A 19084-nucleotide genomic window follows, 5' to 3' on the forward strand; every position below is an offset into this window, starting at 1 on the left:
TTATCTGTACTTTCTTTCTGTAACCTGGATTCATTTTTGAATCAGATTTTGACCATTTGAATAATCTCCAACTCTGAAACTGAAAAGAGTCTTTTTTTGAAAATGTTTCCAAACATAAACCCACCTTATAAACTATTCAGGATGGAGGCAGGTGGAGGGCATTTATTTTTAATTACATATGCTTATGTTTGATCTTATGCACCTTTAAATCCTGGGTGAGACTATGTTACATGATAGTTAAAAGGATTATTTAGAGAAAAAAAGAAAAAGAAACATATGTGGTGACTCAAAGTAAAAACATTAAAAGCATTTTTTTTTGGTTTCTGCAGGACAAAGTATCAGAGGTAGGCTGCATGTTGAGCTTCCCTTAGAAAGGATCCTTTTCCAAACAACACACACACACACACTCTGTCTGTACCAGAGAGATGAGGTTGGAGAGAGTGAGCGCAAGATAAACGTCGACGGCGTCCTGCTGCCTCTTAACTGGACGCAGCTCTTTGTTGTATCCTCGCTCTTTAATCAGGTAGTTGATCAGACGCTCCTCCTCGTTCCTGCCCCAGCACTCTGACACACATTTTGACACACGTGAGTTCACATTTAAGTCGACAAAACATACATATTTTTTCAATTAGACACAATAAACTACTGGAGTCATGAATCCACAAAACCCACCTAGAACCACAGCAAACGCTTGCAGGTTTAAGACTACAAATAATCCCCAGCTCAATACAGCAAAATGTGTGTGTTATCGCACACCATATCTCCTTTTGGTCAGCTATATACATCCTCCTCAGTACATAATGTCCACCTCCAATGTCAGTTCACAACTTGTGCAGGGCATGTAGCAAGAACACAAATCAATAAATGTTAATATTGGAAGAAGTACTGCAATACCAAAATTTAAAGTCTGTTAAAAGCAAAACGCCTGCATTCAAAATCTTTATGTAAAAGTATTATCAGGGAAAGTTGTAAAAAGTTAAAGCAGTCAGTATAACATATAATAATGTAACAACAGATCCTATTTTGCTGCATTATGTTAGATTATTATTATTGGTAATGCATTTTAATATTGTAGCTGCCCGTAGGCGAGCTCATTTTATTCATTTGTATTGTTGGATGGTTTATAAGCTTATAAAATCTTCATTCGCAAAGTAACACATACTAAATACATGTAGTGGAGTAAAAAGTACAATAAATCATAGGAGTAGGAGTATAAAAAAGTAAAAGTAAAAAAAAATTAAAGTACAAGTAACTCTACATTTATCAGTGGTGGAAACTAAGTAACGAGGTACATTAACTCAAGTACAATTCCTCCTCATATGATATACTGTATACAGTACATGCCAACAGCGAGTGAAAGAAATACAACTAAATCTTATTTTAAGTGTCCAAGAAAGCAGATATTAAATGATTTAACTGATTTAATGTAAAAGAACATTCTTCATTCAGTCCAATTTTCACCTTGAAATCATGTGTTCATGTTTATGCGTAAAAATATACTGTAAATAAAGCATTCATTGGCACTCACACACACACACAGAGGATAAAAACAGTGTCTGAGTGTGTGTGAATACTTTCATGCCGGTCATATTTCAGGGTTTGATGGCAGCTGCTCTGTGGTTCAGAATACTCCACCAGCCATCTACACTGCGAGTAACACTTCTAGTTCACCACACAGCCGTGTTGGTTTGTTTTTATTCTCACTTGTATTGACTTTATGAAATCCAGTCAGGGTCCACTGATCCGATACGCCGGAGGTTGTTATCTTATTCTTCATTTAAAGGACTAAAGTAGCGATGCAATTATCCGATTGTTTTCACAATTAACTTATTAATGTTTTGGTCTTTAAAACGTCATAAAACAGTTCAAGTGTAAAAAGGTTGAAATGGTGAAAAGTTCCTAAAGCGCAGGCGGACATCTGAAAACAGCTTGTTTTGTCCTACTGTAAACCATTTATATTACATTTGAGAAGCTGAAAGCAGATTTATTTTTTTAGGCATTTTTCCTTTAAAAAATAATTTTTTGTTTTATCGATTATCAAAATTGTAACAGATGAATTTTCTGTCATTGACTAATAAATTGTTTCAAGGGCAATGACCCCCATAAATTTTATATAGTTTGACTTAGATGAGCTGCAAACACAACTATTTAATGGAGAGTTTTTTTACAGAAGATCTATGTTTCAGCATAAAACTGAATATTTACAACTGATACCAAATATCTGCAGCTTTAATACTAAATTAGTCATTATGGGCTTTTAAAAATGCACGTCAGCTGAACCTTTTTTAACGTGAGAACTCAAAGTTTGGATACTTTTTACAACAATCTGTAGGTCAAATTTAAAACAACCAGTAACTCACCAGATGAGAGCAGAAAGAGCAGGAACACGGCGCCCAAAGCGGCACACTGAAGCTTCATGGCTGACTGGAGGTGAGAAGTCCGGCGTCCTTTTACCCACCGACCTTCTGCCAGAAGACTGAGACTGAGTGACAGGCAGCAGCTGCAGAAACACAGAGGAGAGAAAATAGAAAACACACAGAACAGGCCTGAACAGCCGGCTGCCTCCACCTCCACTCTGTACGGGAAACAGAGAGACAGGCGGCGGGTCAGAGACAGAAATAACATCACATCAAAGATTTGAACTTGTGATTTAGATTTACACTAAAAAATCTGTTCAATCTCACAAAAAATCACATCTTACAGGGTTATTTTTTCCACAGAGAAGACATTAAACCACTGAGCCACAGCAAGTGTTTTTAGGTTTTAAAAGTGAAAACACTTTTATATTAAATATAACTCTTGTTAATAGTCACTCCAACAACCATCCCCAAACTGAGCTATTAACTAGTCACCTGGACTAATTTTAAACTCTGACACAATTTAACTGATTTTTTGTGGCCTTAATGTAGAAAGGGAGAACCTAAACACTAAAAACACGGTTGACAATAGAAAGAAGTAACTGCCAAAATACTTTGCAAACCATCCGTCTGTGTTTAAAACGTTATTAATATTACAGACAGATTAACTAAGCAGTATGTAAACTAGGTGCTTTTCTGAGTGATGGTCTGCCTCTTTAAATGACAAAATATCTATTCTGGTTGTTTACCTGTGCACTGCAGTTTTGTTTTGTTTGGTCTGCATTATATGATATGTGGTCTAGACGAAATAAATCTGAATCTGAGTAATTAGTGTTTTTCCCCAAGAAAGAAAATCCAGGATTAGTTTAGTTTTTAGCAACCAATTGACCATACAGTTATGAAAGTGGTTAAATAATACTAATTGTTTGTTTCAAAAAATTAAACAATATCAAACATTATATTCTCTAACCAAAAAAATAAGGTGTAGACTGACTGTGCCTAGATTTAATACTTAACAATTATGATAAAGAAAAATAATCTGTAAATATGCAAATATTGATCATTTTAAAAGTTTAACTGCTGAATGCAAGATGCGTCCTACATCACTGAAAAGTCAGTTCCCAGTGCCTGTGCGCTGGAGACTTCACTTCAGTTGCACGATTCATTGCAAACAAATCACAAAATAATAGTTGGACGTCCTCGGATGTTAAACTGAGCACAAAGAAACTTTCTCCTTCAGCAGACGAATGTGTAAACTCTGCACATCCACCATTCTGCACACTGAAGGCCAAACATCCAAGTGACAGATGGTGACGGTGATCCTGCAGAACTCAAGGAGCAGGGTTGCCTATATTGTGGTCCACTTGTGGTTTTTTAAGTTATGTTATTTTGATCACAGTTTTAAGAAGTCAAACTGTGTATCCTCATGGTGGCAGCTGCCTCACCTAGAAATGTTAATCTTTCCTGTTTAACAAAGTACTTTCTTACTGTTGACAAACAGCAGCCTCACAATCTGTACAACAAATTCAGTCTGACTTTACATAATAACCTTAAGACTCCATGATATCTGGTCTGTTGGTCGCCTCGCCGATCAGAAAGCTGCAATTTCCGTTTTAGAGTTTAAACTGTTTTTTAATGCCATCACAGCAGGTAGGAAGAATTTCAAACGAAAAGTTTAAGTTTTGTTTGTCATTTCAACTGTAAGAAATAAGACACCAGAGAAAATGCGCATCATGATCTTACTTGACGTCACTGGGTGTTCCTGATACATTAGGTCACCCTCATATGATTCTTCACGAAATATTTATCAGGAACTTAACTAAGAATGACAATTTAGTTCATAGTTGGAGTTTCCTTATTGTTTCTATATCCTCCTGTTCTCTGATGTTGTTCATTTGGACGAAATTGTGTCAATGGGGAGTTTGCGGACTCAAGCAGATCTACTTTAGGGAAGGTGACATAAAATAATACATGCATTTTCAAGAATGGGCGGCCAGTCAGCATGTAACAAAAATGTATTATACAGGGTCTGACTGACTATAGAGGGCACACACACTTACATTTAACTTGGACTTACATACAGATCCATCATTTATTTACTAAACATTACAAACACAGACACATACAAGACACTCAAAGACTTCAACATGACCTCCACTTTAAAATACACGTTTAGTTTAGTATATTTCATTGTGTTTAATTATAAAAAAGTTCTATACGTTTAAAAATTAAGATCATAGTCCATAAAGTGTTTTTAAAATCTAGAATCGCTGAGCGTCCTCAGAGCGACAGGTTGACGTCGCTCTTCATCTTGCCGCTGCTGAGGCTGTGGATCATGGAGATCATCGCAGAGTGTTTGTTCAGCTCGTCCTCTTTCTGCTTCAGCTTCACCTCCAGCTGGCTCTTCTGCAGCTCCAGAGACGACGCCTGGAAAACGGGAAAAGGTTCAGTTCTCTGCAGCTTTGCGTCGAGGCATGATTTACCTGACTATTTATGCCCGACGTGATGAATACAGGACACTTTTTAGTAACAACCCAAAACTTTTTAAAAACTTATTTACCGGTTTTATGTTTTTTAATCTCTTTGTTAACACTAAACAGTTTTACTGCTATGTGTATACCTTTTTACACATTTCCCACATAGGACAATAAAGACTGAATTCATTTCACTTGAACTTAAACAAATGCTTCAAAGAAAACTTTTGAAAAGTTTTGAACCAACCATGATTGACAGAATTTATTCAGACTTTGGAGCGTTTCCTCCTGCATCTGTTGCTGTAGTTCAGTAAACAACGGTTTGTTAGAAAAGAGAACAAAATCAAGCCAACTACAGGAAAAAAAACAAACACACTGTGTCAGTGGTTTTTCAAAGTCTGGGACTGTGGGCCTCCCCTCAGACAAAGAAAAAGACGACCCCCTCACACCCTTAGTTTCACTCAATTCCTGGATAACTAAGGGATCACGATGTTGTTAATTCATCACACAGACACTCAGTTGAGCCAAGATGACCTAATATTGCTGTTTGACATGACTTCAGACTACACCAAATACATAACAAAAGGTCTGTCCTGAGGCCTTTATTAGTTTCTGACTCTGACAGAGTCCATTGCTTCCCCAAAACTACTGTATCTCTGAACACTCTCTTTAACCGAATCACACACATTCAGGCTATTCTATGTGATCTCCTTTTGATAACTAATGTATTATTTCTAGGGTTGTCAAACGAAAAAAAATTATTTTTAATTTCTATTATTATTATCATCATCATCATCATCATCATTTATCAAAGTCTGTATTAACAATGACTGCAATTCTTACCAGTGTGTCTTGATTGGAAATCAAATTAATGCAAAGAAAGTTAGTTTCTGAACTTTTTAGATTAATTTGATTATTTCATATCTAAAGATGTGCAAAGAGACTGAGGTAAAACAATCATTGTCTTCAGAAATATAGTCTTTCAAAAAATTCTACAGCAAAAGTGCATGTACAAAATGTATACACATTATTATAAAGTGCATAAGAAACAAAATTTCTCCATAGCTTCATTATTTTTGAGTTCATTTGAAACCAATGAGACAGCATTTGCTTCAAGTAGGAGTTTCAGTTTGGCTGCTTTCTCCATTTCCTACAGGCTATGTATGCGTGCAACAACAGTCCCCCGCAATGAAAATGTATAGGACTTGTCAAAAATAGTAGCAGCCAAAGATCTTTTTTGCAAAGATTCTTTGGTAACAGCACCAGTGGCGGTGTAAAATAAGAGTATTTGCCACATGGGATTAACACCAACCGCTTTATGATCGGTCCTTAATCTCATCACGATTAATGCGTAAATGCTGACAGCCCTAATTATTTCTTTCATTGAGCTTCCCCTCAAACTATTTGGAGCCACGACTCCCACTTTGAAAACCTCTGCCCTAAGTAGACAGATAGCTGTCAGATGAAGTGGAGGTGTGACCAGACTCTAAACAAACCTGTCCAGGATGCCGATGGCGTTTGTGTTTTTCTACCTAGACACAAACTCTTCATTACCTTGATGCTGGCATCCTTCCTGGCCTGCTCCGTCTTGTTAAGTTCCTTCCTCAAAACATCCACCGTCTCCTCCAGATCTCTCCTCTCTTGATCCTTTTCCTCCACCTTCCTTACCTCGTCCCGCAGCTCACCACGCAGACCTGACAGGAACATTTATTGAAGCACATTAGGGTTGAACATCGGGGCACGAGCTCCTGGGATTGACTGAGGTTTGTCCCCAAAATCTGTATATTTGTGTGCACATGTGTACTGAAACAAAGACACCATCCCCACACAGCTACATTACAACCTCGCTGCCACAAAAACCAACCTTGTTGTGTCGTTATTAAGTCGTCATTATTATTGGTTGGGGAGCACATACACAGACCTCAGTTTGCACTCATTAAAGATTAAAATGTACATTTATATGCAACTTTTATCATGATTGAGTCTGTTAATGTTCACGTCACTAACTGTAATCTGGGGTTCTGTAGAAACGTACTGTTCTGTTTGTCTGCAGCATCATTTCCTTCGAGTTTGTTAAAAAGCTGCAGTAATCTCACAGTATTGCTCTTCCGACGTGGTGACAGCGTCAGTCAGACGCTAACAGTCATCAACATTCTGTGTTTTTCTAAACGCCAGATCGGTTAGCCGTCCCACGCAGATTACCAGTCTAACAAGGTTTCATTTGTAAAACAGCAGCCGCCCTCGGGATGATTCCTAGGCCCCATCCACACTACTGGGTTTTCGAATTAAAACAGAGTCCTTTTGCTGCGTTTGCACTTCCCGTCCAGACTACAACGGCGATAACGAAGACGAAGTTTGGAAACGCTGCCGACCCCGTTTTGCGTTTCAAAACTCCGGAGGACGTTTTAGTGAAGATGGCCCAAAACGGAGGACGGAGGAAACGATGACGCAGCCGCTCACGCATTGGCTCTCTCATTGGGTCTTATATTATTAAAATATTCTGTACAGTGCAAATAACACGTATCTGCCTACACTTGTACTGTGCAAGTCGGCGTTTACTTTGCGACGACTCCCACTCTGTTTTCCGCCACACTCCAACGTTACATTCAGTTACAGTCCCAGCTCATTATTGGTGCATGCAAAAAAACCTGCTCTGATTCTTTGTCTGTATTTATTTATTATTTTGCCAAATCTTCTGTAACTACGGAATAGACCAACTGCTTCATGTTTACTCTGACCCGTGTACCTGAACGGCCAATAGATGTGTGTTTTCAGTCGTTTTAATATAGACAGAGATCAACTCCAAAACACAGCTAAAAGGCTGGCGTGGACGGAGATCGTATTCGTTTTAATTCGCTCTTTCTAAACTAAAACGGAGTAGTGTGGATGGGGCCCTAAGCTCCGTCAGAGCTGTCGGGACATTTTTATTTTCAGCAGAAAATCTGACAATAGCCGTGTTTCCACCAACGTTTTTTAATGCGCATTGTGCGGAGTTCTGCCTGCCTGCCGAGAAATACATGCACCTCGCAGCTGGTGACGCTCATTTGTGCTGAGAAAAGAGATGGATGCAAATCTGGGCAGGTAGCCTTCATCATCTGTTATGCTGAATTATGCATTCACCTCTTAAAGGTCCTTTTCAGATCATCAACTCGGCATAACACCAGATATTCCCATAACGTGTGAAGACATGGCTGGTAGGAATTTGCCCGCTTGAAACTTGATTTCTGAGAACCTCTCTCCATTTTTCTAAGATCGATGGCCAACAGGTTCATGCGACTGGTTTTGTTTCTGGTTTGGAAACCAGACGTCTTGTTTATTTATAGCCATGTGTAACGTCAACTACTGACGTAACTACTCTTACTGTAGCCTGGTTTATTCGACAAACCAGCTGATGGAAACACACATATTTATTTCTTTTTTCTTTTTTGCGACGCTTAAAATTCGCATGACAATTGGATGGAAACATGGCTAAACTGTGTAGTCTACTGCCTCCTGAAATAAACTACTGATTATGTTAGAAATAAGCATCTTTATAGGATTCATTAACCTGCAGCTCTGTGGTTAAATTAAAATTCATCCCAGGAATCCTGGAAAGAGTGATAGATTCCTTAAAGTAATAATTTTTCACCATAAATCGTTCAACCCTGTGCCCGATGGGGCCAAAGTGAGAAATGTTCAAAATCCAGGAAGCCGGTGCTTTAAACACACGTTAGTTTGAAGCAAATTTGAAATCATTCATGCAATTTCAGCAATAGGACACACTAAACGAATGCCAGCAGCTCAAAGACTTATTTAAGCTGACTGATGTTGATGTCTGACCAACCTGCGATGTCACTGTTCTTCTGCTGCAGGTCTGTTTGGAGGGACCTGATCTCTTCCTCTCTCTCTTCCAACGCCGACGCCATCCTGAGAAAGACAGAGACAGAATTTGGAGAGGCCGCTGCCACCTGGACCTGCGCGGTGTGTGAAACGTTTGCTGTATTTATATAAACAGCACTGCTAAATGATGTGTGTGTGCATTACTTTTCGTGCTGCAGCTGCAGCGCTTCGTGGTTCTTCCTCAGACTGTCGTTCTGTTTGGTGAGCGAGATGTGAGCCGCCTGCAGCTCCTTCAGCAGCCGCTCGCTCTCATTGAACCTGCACAGAAAAACAACCCGTTACACACCTGAAAACTACTACACATCCAGCAAACCTGAAGCCTTCAGGCTGCCTTCCCTCCTTTGGTCTGAACCGCTATATTATATTCATTTTGGTATTTAGGTCCTCAGGTGTAGATTTAATATGTGATAAAAAAGTCTTTAGGATTCTGATGGTATTTTTGTAAAAAAAAAGTCTCTTAAAAACTGCTTAAAGTCGCCAAAGTCAGACATTTACACTGACGCTTTAGTTACCTGAGGTTACAGACTCTGGTGACTAGAGAGTCCAAATGATCTGAGTATTATTAACTTTATCTAAATAAGATGAACTGTTTGTTTGATTCTTCTTCGATGGTCTTAAGAGTTAAGAACACATGAAGAAATAACAAAGCTTTTACTTTGTTTTGATCAACAAGAGAAGCTACTGGCTGGTAGACGCCAACATCTATCTACTGTTACTCATAAACCCTGGCAGAAATGTTGGATCAGGCATGTAACACATCGCTTTTTTAAACAGAATAATCGGTTGGATTACTAATGTGTTAGATCTAAACCTGCAGGCTGCCTAATTTCAGGGTTTGAGTTCAATAATTTTTTCACAGAATGACAGAAACCCAGTAAAGGACAAAAAGCCCTACAATTATTTGTAGGTGTAATGTATTGACATATATGTCACAGTTGTGTCAGTACTTCCCAGCTGCATTCAGTAATCCCTACTTACTGTATATCAATTAACGTGACTCAGATATGGCAGACAATTCATAGAAGGATTAACTGAATTAAAGTTAATTTTAGTTTTTCTAACATCAACATTTGCCCATTATGACATGAGCTTTCTAGCTACTGTGGTTTGCAGTAGCTGAACTCAATGTTTTTTGAGACCTTCAGATACAATTTAAATGAATCTGTGGTGTTTCTTCTATCCAACGGGCCTGTCTGCCTCTGACCTGTTGAGCAGGGCGTTGTAAGCCCCTTTCAGGGCCTGGTGTTCCTCCGAGTCCTGCTGCAGCCTGGCGTTGTGCTGCAGCAGCTCCTCCATGTCGGCCTTGGAGCGCTCCACCTCCAGCACCTGGCTGCTCAGCTCGCCCTGCAGATCCTCCCGCCGACGCTCCGCCTCCTTCAGCAGGCAGCCCAGCTTACAGGCCTGCACACAAAAGAAACGCAGAGCGGATAAATAAAGATCGGCAGTGGGATATTTAGGCTGTGGATGGTGAGACTGCCTGAACTCCATCAGCACCGTCATACTACTAATGATCCTTCTGAGCATCCGGATGGCTAAGTTTGTTTAAAGCTCAGCTTCACAAATCACATATAATCAAATCATGAATTCTTTATTTAATGTGAACATAATTTAAATAACATTGTGATATAACCTAAATTAAGTCTATAATTACAGTTGGGGCTGCGACTAATAATTTTCATTATCGATGTCTTGCTTTGTCAGTCAAAAACCGAAAGATATTCAGTTTACAGAGACATAAAACTGAAATAAGTGGCAGGTTTAAGGGGGTAGGTAACCGTAAATGTTTGGCATTGTTGCTTGATAAGCGACTCAAATGACTGATTAATACATTTTTCTGTCAATGTGATTAATCAGCTAATTGTTTAGCCTTATTCCTGTCCCACTCTGTGTGAAATGCACTGGTGGAAGTGTGTGAATGTTACCTCGGCCTCTGCTTGAGCTCTTTGGAAGCGATACTGAGCGATGAGACGGTCGGCCTGAGAAAGAGCCAGAGCCTTTGCCTCCAACAGGTCCTGCAGTCGACTCTCTTTAGACTGACGGGGAGACACAAAGACACGCTAGTCTTCAAAAATACTGAGCCAAGCATCATTTTACAAAGTAAACTGAATCATCCACTTTCGTCATAATTATAGATTCCAGTTATCTCAATTTGTAAATACAGTTTACTAGTCAAACAGGAAAAGTGGAAAATTATTAAAAACACAGACAACCTTTAACGATCTAATGTGATTTCATGTGATCTTATCTTTGTGAATCCTACAATGTTCAGTTCTTATTGTGTCAAAAAGGAATTGATTCAATGTCTATGGTCATTTTTGAGGCAGCAGTTTTGCTTTGATGTTATAAGAGATTGATTTATCTTATTAGTAATTTCTTATTCATGTAATATTTTGTTGCCCCATGTATAAAAAAATAGGACAAAAATGTTCAATACAATATTACACTTAAACAGGAGCCTTTGATAAAAAGCAGGATTTATTGTAAGGTTTAAGAAACAAAGCAGGAAACGTTCCTTCAGTCACTTCCCCTGTTTTAAAAACAGCAATATAAGTCAAATTTAAAAAAAGATCAAATAATCATCAGGTCAGCTGCCAAGTTAACGTCTAGCAGTAAATTCTCCTCTTTCGTCTGACAAACGCACTCACCGCAAATGCAGAGAGCTTCTGTTCATAAATGTCGATGATCTCAGAGACGTGCGAGTCCTTCGCCTGTTCCTGCAGCTACAAACAACAAAAAGACACTTTCACACACTCAAATACAGCTGAAAGCACATGAAACGGTTCATTTTAATGTTTTCACCAGGCTGTTTGGCACCAAGAAGATTTAAAAGTTTTTCTTTAATTGAAAAGAGTGAAATGTTCTACAGCTTTACAACTGTTAACCAGCTAGACAGTTGTTCCCAAACTTTTTAGCTTGTGATGCCTAAAAACAAAGTTATTATAGTCTATTTGTGACCCCTTGATGCTGGATGCATATGCCTAAAGCTGTTGAGCTGTTAATCAAAGAGTAATTTTGTCCTCTCAGGATGTTTTATGGGAAAACTTTTTAGGGCGTTGAAGCTTATGATCTTGTGACTTTGAATTATCTTGCAATCCCCTAAGAGGTTTAGACCCACTTGGCGACGTGTCTACAGAATTAAACTACATGCTGACATATCTGACTGTAAGATCACTGTGAATCTACAAAAGTCACGAAAAACACATTATGGTCCACTACAAAAGTCAAAATAAAAGTTGAGAATAGATGTGCGAGGTTGGTTGAACTCGCTTCAGTGATTAATGACCACAGTGTTATTCAGCATGGTGAACACTAGTCGTCGCTCTAAGGCAAGTCTGCACTACGCTGCACTATTTAACTCTTAATTGTGAAAGCATAAATACCAAATTTTAACAATGTAGGCATTTAAAATGATGCATTTACACAAAATGGTCCGAAGTGCCAATAGGTCCAACGACCCAATGACCTAAAATACCAACAAAAAGTCAAAACAGAAAACATATTCCCGTAAGACTGCTTTGATCATGCGGACAGTAAATTCTAAAATGTGAAAATTATGAATATAAGCACCAATCTCAGCAATATAACTTTCCAATATCAGTGCATCCTTTTTCCTCAACACACCATACTCTACCTCTAAGCCATTCTGTATCTTTTCAACCAGACTGTGCACACTCCTGCTGGAACCACTGGAAGAGTCCAGGACGCTGGTGTTCATCCTGGAGAGCGGGACTTCCTGCACCGCAACACGTTTGACGGACAGCTCAGCCTCCCTCTGGCGATAGGCGTTGTTGGCGGCGATACTTTCTCCCAAACTTTAGAAATATTGAAAGTTTGATTAATGGCATGAACAACAGCAGAGTGGGAAACTGAGGACTACTTTGTATTCACATAAATCCATTTCAACACCAGTAGACATTAAGACATTTCTATGAATTGCTGTTTTCAGTTGGATGATCCAGTATTGGTCCTGACTTCAATCTTGAGTTCAAATATAAACAAGTGAACAGATGCTACAACAAGCCGTAAATAAAAACCACGGATGTACAACTTTATCGAAACAACTTATTTTAAAATGAAAACTAAGCTAAATGACTATTTTCACTTTTGAAGAATATGGATTTACAATAGATATATTTTAAGACTTAAAGCTAAGATTGGCAAGTTGGAGAAACTAGGAAGAGACAGCTAGATTTATAAAAGTACTCAACTGAAAAATACCACCCCCTCCCTACAAAGCCAGTTCCCCAAAACACACTGTGTCCCCAGATATCAGTATTTACGTTGGTAAGCTAAATATCTTCATAAATCCTATCAGCATAAAACTATGAAAATATGACCCAGGTTGTAAAATATTTTAAACCAAATGTGTTGTTTAAAAATTGTTGGTTTGGGAGATGAATTATAAACCAAATGAGTCAGACTTGACATGATTGGCAGCTGTGGGGTTCTGATAACAGCAAGTCACTTCTAGCAGAGGAACCTTTGAAATGATGATTTTCACAGAGTGACTCACACCAGTGAGGGGAAGTCTGGCAGGGGTGTGGCTTCAAACAAAAGAGCGAGTCCAGTCTGAACACGCTCTCTGTGGTGGGACGTCAGGGCCAGAGAGAGCGGAGTCACGATCCTCTGGTCCTGGAAAGCGAACAACAGAAACGAAAGCAGATGATGAAGCAGAGTGTAGCAAAGAGGTGATGAGTATGTGAAAAACCAGGAGCTCACTATACTTGTGGGTCCGACACCTTTGTGGGGACAAAATGCTGGACCCCACATGTTTAAAGGGCTCATTAAAGGTTAAGACTTGGTGTTAGGGTTAAGCTTGATTTATACGTAGCTATGCATTTCTACTTGTGTCGATTCAACGCAGAAGTATGAATCGCACTTTAGTTGTAATGGTTAAGGTTCAGGGGTAAAGGTTAAAGGGAAGGCAATCTCTCAATGACGGGTCCCCTCAAAGATAGTGACATCAGGCTGTGTGTGTACCTGTAACATCCTGTAGAAGCTGGTCTCCATGTCCTTCACCTGTTGCCTCAGTTTGCTCATTAACTCCAGAGTCCTCAGCAGAGCTTCTGCACACACCTGACTGATACAGAAAACACACAACTTTAATGGTTTTGTATTAAAGCTGCAGTGGTGGAGGAAGTATTCAGGTATTTTACTTAAGTAAAAGTAGCAATATCACTGCAAATACTTCATTACAAACAAAGGTCCTGCATTCAAAGTAGACAGAGCTCCTTTTGCCTCCACGAATACTTTTATACTTTATTATACAACAGGATTATTATTACTGAGAAAATACATTTTCTCATTTGGCAGACGCTTTAATCCAAAGCGACTTACATTTGAGGAACAACATACAAGCATTAACAGAGCATCAAATACAGCACGGATCATTACGAGATCTACAACTGATAATACATATTAATAAAAGCAGCCGTGAAGACTAGTAAGCGCTAATGGCACATGACGCATCATTGCGGTAAATACCTAGGAAAAGAAGTTAACAACAAGTGCAATCAATACAAGATAATTGTAGGGGATAGAAGAGCACAGGAAGTGCATGTTTGAGGTTAGAGGTCTTATAAGAGGAAGTGTTCTCGGAAGAGATGAGTTTTCAAGAGCTTCTTGAAATTTGAGAGGGACGCCCCTGCTCTGATGGCGTGTGGGAGCTCGTTCCACCATCGTGGTGTCACAGATGAGAACAGCCGGGACTGGGATTGCTTTGTGTTTCGGGATGGCAGAGCCAGGCGGCGTTCGTTGGACGAGCGTAGAGGCCGAGAAGGAACGTAAGATGGGTGCAGTCCCAGTAGTCACTCTGTATGCAGCATTAGTGACTTGAATCTGATTCTGGAGGCCATGTGTAGCCATTGGAGGTCACACAGCAATGGAGTGGCATGCGTCCTTTTGGGCTGATCATAATAGTCGGAGGGCATTGCAACACGTAAGCAGCATTTTAATGCCGGAGCTGCTGCAGTAGAGCTAAGTTTTTAATTTAAATGCTGTTGGGCAGCATTGTATTTTATATGCTCATTAAAAGTTTTAAAACTCTTTATCTGCAAAGTAACGAGGGCAGCTCAGGACTGCAAATGTGTTTTTCAAGCAAAACCTTGAAAGTTAGTTTAATAAGGAACCTGCTGTTCCTCATGCTCTGAGGAAGTCTACAAACTTATCAGCAAAAGCAGAAACCACACAGACAACAACTGCTCTGATGGCTCGACACACCATGAACCCCTTTAAAACTATATCAAGGAACTAGAAAATGTTCATCATTAAACTGATTGATTAACCAACAAATTTGAATTAATCAAATTGGCAGACAAATTAATATGAGTATACTCATCCAATCACTGTCAATTTGCCTCTAACAAGCAAACATTACAATATAAACATACCTTAATCGATTTTATTTGCTGTGTATTTTACATCAGCTTTAAAAGTAACTCATCCAAACACTTTACTATATGAAACTGTGATCCCAACATGGATCACTGATCGATGGAGCCAATTCATTAAAAGGCTTCAAGCTCTAAACACATGCAACTTAAAATGCCTGAGCAGTTACGGGCAGCTACAGCAAACCTGGCGATCAGAACCACAGCATTCACTCACCTGAGGTCGCTGTCAGATCCAGGAGGGAGGCAGGTGAGAGGGCTGTTGCTATGACAACAGGAGAGGAGGGACTCAACCTGGGAGAGGCAGAGCTGAGCGCTCACCTGACGGGACACCAGTGATCTGGTGGAGTCCTCGGCACACAGGAGTGGAGGAGTTAAGGCTTCAAAACAAACAGAAACAAACAAATACACACAAACAGCAGACAGGCACAGTGAGGTATTGATGAGGGTATTGATAAGTGAGGATATTGAGCAGCAGACTGGTGACATGTGTGATGCGGTGGCACTGTTTCCTGAGGTGAGCGTCTCCCTGCGCAGGATCGAGGCCCTTCAGCAGCCCTAACAGGACCGGAAGCAACATTTCTATGAAGCTCAGCACACATTCAGATACACTCTCTGCTCCCAACGCCTCCTGGATGGAGAGAGAGGAGAGGACACATGGAGGGGAAAAGAGACAGCAGGAAGTAAGTTAGCAGCTACAACCTTTACCTAAACCTATTAGACCTACAGCGAAGTCATGCTGTCAAACACGGACTGCACGCAAGACGATCATAGAGCGACTGTAAACAAAGTGGCACTTATGGAAAGAGGGGATTAGATTTGAGACTATCTAGTTTTGGGAAATGTACAAAAATAAAAGCAGCAAGCCAGAAGAGGGAAGGGAAACGTTTTCCACAAGGCAACACAAAGAGTAGGAATGGGAATCGAAACTAGTTTGTTAGCGCTACCCAAAATGTGCCCGTACCACTGAGTATCGAAAAGCTGCGGCTTGTTTACTTGATTTTTAAACCAATGTTTACTGATAAAATTCATAATTGTGACATTTCAGTTTTCAATTTTGTTTCGCTACTTGTCTTAAGGCAACATTAACCATTTCAGAAATTTGACCTCTGTGTTGATGCAGAAAAAAAATTATATTCTTCAAAATAAGCTTTAAATATACAAACAAGGGAAGTCCTGGTGACAATTAAGACGCCAATAAACAAAAAACATTGCTATTGCAATATCAGTCAAAATAATAGATATTTTTATTTTTTTAATCGTGCTAATCAGCTCTACTTTTAAGAGGTGCAGCTCTTAACTATAATAAAGTGACTTTATACATTAAATGTAACACATTAAATACAGTCTACTCAATCCTAATTTGGGTTCATGCTTGTGTTTTAATATAACAGGTTTGGCTATAATTCAGTGCTGCGCTGAAAACTGCTGCAGGTTTTATAGTTGAAATGACAAGTATCGTGGCCGAGAGACTATTTAAATGTAACTAACTGATTCAGACTGAATCAATCTAATCTCACTTAGCAGGACTCATAGATGAACCTGGTCTTAAACTTACAATCTTATTGTCAAACTTCTACACGTGACAAATCTGTCAGTGCCTTGTGTGTCCCTTGAGGGATGCCGTACCTCGAGCAGCTCACTCAGCAGCTGCAGGGCCTGGAGCGAGCAGGACTCAGCTCCCTCCACAGGGGAGCTCAGCCACTGCACAAGGGCAAGCCCGGACTCAGCTTTGCGTCCACCTTCTAGTCCGGCCCCCTGCCTGCGGCCTGCAGCCCTGAGTTTGGGTCCAGCCGGTTTGAAAACCACCTCGCACAGCAGCGAACACAGACCGGAGACACTGCACATGGCCAGGAGGAGCTCTAACACCTGGAAACAACACGCACAGACCAAGGTGAAACTGCAATGAGGATTTCTAAATATTTTCTGACATCATTAAAGACCAAAAGCTAAATTATCACTATTTGGTAGGTAAATAAACAATGAAAATAATTTTTAGTTGTAGCTGTAATACTGATAATTCTATTTTCAGTAGTTTACATTCTTTGCTTTCTTCTTCTGCCCTTTACCTGCACTACAGGTCATTTTACAGTTATCAGCTTTACTGATGTTAACAATCTCTTTTACAAGGCGTCCTTGAGGGTAAAGCCTATTTATGCAGTCTGAAAGTTATATAAAGATAGACAGATTAATGTGTAATAGGGCCGTACATAATAGGGCTGGACGATTTGGAGAAAAGGTCATAGTGTGATTATTGGGAACAATATTATGATTAGCAATTCTGATTCGATTATAATGGAACAAATTGTACTACGAGTCTACTTGCTTAATTATCAAGGAACTGCACGAGTGTATTAAATAATGTTTAATTAATAGTAGGCTATACTGTTAGTATAATAATCTAATGGCTCTCATCCAATCTTTGACTATTTGGGGTCAGCCTTATCAATAATTATACTGTTCGACATTTAATGATTTTCAAATGTTTTTTAATGTCCTCTCCCATCAAGGCTGTGATTGACTAGCTGACTGACAAGCACATTGGCTCTGTGAAAGGTTTCACAAACTTCTCAACTCAAACCTTCTTTATCTTCTCTCAGTTTTCTTCCGTCTTACTGCTTCAGCTGCTGCCGACGTCTCTCTGTCATAAGAGTGCCCGGCATTTCTCTCGGTGCTCCGGTGGCGCGTCCGAATATGTTTTGAACGATTAGCGGGGGAGCAGGCAGGGGGTTTACTGTAGGTTGTTGTCTTAAAAGTTACTGGCAGACTGCTCATAAATTATTTCTCACATTGCACGTAGGCTTATCTACTTACAGCGGCAAATGTGAGAGGCGGATGGAGATAATGAGCAGACTGCAGCGCACACAGAGAAGACGATTTGCAATTGCGATTAGATTCATTGTGCAGCCCTAGTACATAACTGTCATTTTTTTAATTGACTAATTTTATGTATTCTCAAGAAGAAAAAAAAAAAGTTGCCTATTGCTTGATTAACATACCAATTTATCCAAAATAAAGATCAAAACCCTGTCTAATAAATAATTTTATTCAATCATACGGATGATGCACATTAGAATAATGACAGCAGCATATCCCAGCAAATTTCCACGTCACTGATGTGTTGTGATAATAACAATAAACAGATATTAATTAGGCTACTTTACTTAAAACTTTAAATGTTTCTGACATGGATTTATTTCAATATTGAGTAATGCAGTATGATAATCAAATGTATTTCTGCATCAGTGTGGGGCAAAGAAAACAACTGAAACGATTCACAGACTGTACTGTTATTGTTGTCTGCACTGTTACTTTTGCTTCACGTGTTCATGCTGCCTCACGTATTCGTGGACAGCAGTTGTGCGGCTGTGAAGCTATTTCCAATTCACAGAAAGCTCACAGAGCAGCACGTTGTTGAGTGTCTGTCTAAAATACTCCCAAACTTTCGACGGCCGAAAGCGCGGTCTTGTAGGTGGAGCTTGTCATCCCTGCCAAAACCGGATGCAGCGACACTTCGACGCACGTAATGCGAGTCGACGTACTTAAGTAATCGATTACATCAACAAATCGCCCCGGCCCTAATGTATAGATGTTTCCAGGATTCTCTCATCTCACCTTTGCGGCAGAGTCCGGGTCTTTTGATTGCAGCAGTCCTAAAACTTGAGACACACATGCTGAGAAGTGCTGATACCTTAAAAATGGAAAAATGGTTTTCAACTTGAATTCACTGTCTGGTGAACAAAGCCTTGAATCAAACTCTGAGGTTAAACTCAGCGTGAGATGTGGCTGTTCGTGTGTGTGATGTACCTTGTGAGGTTATCGGCTATCTTTGGGTTTTTCAACAAGTCAACCAAAAGGTCAACAGAGTACTTTCTTGTCAGAGTACCGTCGCCGTTCACGATGATGTTGAACACTAGCTGGAAAGTCTGGTGGATATTCTTTGCGTCAAAGAGCTGAGAAAAAAAAAAATAGAAACAGAGGGGAT

The 19084-nt window shown here is 39.7% G+C and overlaps 2 protein-coding genes across 3 annotated transcripts in view; both read right to left on the reverse strand.

Moving 5' to 3' along the window:
• The window catches only part of chrnd (cholinergic receptor, nicotinic, delta (muscle)), a 12536-nt gene extending 9796 nt beyond the window's left edge, over positions 1-2740 (reverse strand). The window contains exons 1-2 of the mRNA XM_046044007.1: positions 2361-2740; positions 419-564 (exon numbers count right to left, since the gene is read on the reverse strand). Coding sequence (XP_045899963.1) covers positions 419-564; positions 2361-2625 — 411 coding nt within the window. The 5' untranslated portion in view covers positions 2626-2740. The remainder of the gene's footprint in view (positions 1-418; positions 565-2360) is intronic.
• A 1614-nt stretch (positions 2741-4354) lies between these two features.
• cip2a (cellular inhibitor of PP2A) overlaps positions 4355-19084 on the reverse strand; it is a 20915-nt gene continuing 6185 nt past the window's right edge. For both annotated transcript variants that reach the window (XM_046043683.1, XM_046043678.1), the window contains exons 9-22: positions 18715-18790; positions 16729-16968; positions 15568-15730; positions 15317-15464; positions 13691-13790; positions 13224-13342; positions 12342-12522; positions 11356-11430; positions 10633-10743; positions 9915-10111; positions 8855-8968; positions 8655-8737; positions 6386-6525; positions 4355-4784 (exon numbers count right to left, since the gene is read on the reverse strand). In XM_046043683.1, the coding sequence (XP_045899639.1) occupies positions 4638-4784; positions 6386-6525; positions 8655-8737; positions 8855-8968; positions 9915-10111; positions 10633-10743; positions 11356-11430; positions 12342-12522; positions 13224-13342; positions 13691-13790; positions 15317-15464; positions 15568-15730; positions 16729-16968; positions 18715-18790 (1894 nt within the window). In that variant the 3' untranslated portion in view covers positions 4355-4637. The remainder of the gene's footprint in view (positions 4785-6385; positions 6526-8654; positions 8738-8854; positions 8969-9914; positions 10112-10632; positions 10744-11355; positions 11431-12341; positions 12523-13223; positions 13343-13690; positions 13791-15316; positions 15465-15567; positions 15731-16728; positions 16969-18714; positions 18791-19084) is intronic.

This window comes from Micropterus dolomieu, linkage group LG01 (genome assembly GCF_021292245.1).
Source record: "Micropterus dolomieu isolate WLL.071019.BEF.003 ecotype Adirondacks linkage group LG01, ASM2129224v1, whole genome shotgun sequence".
In the NCBI taxonomy this organism is placed as follows: Eukaryota; Metazoa; Chordata; class Actinopteri; order Centrarchiformes; family Centrarchidae; genus Micropterus; species Micropterus dolomieu.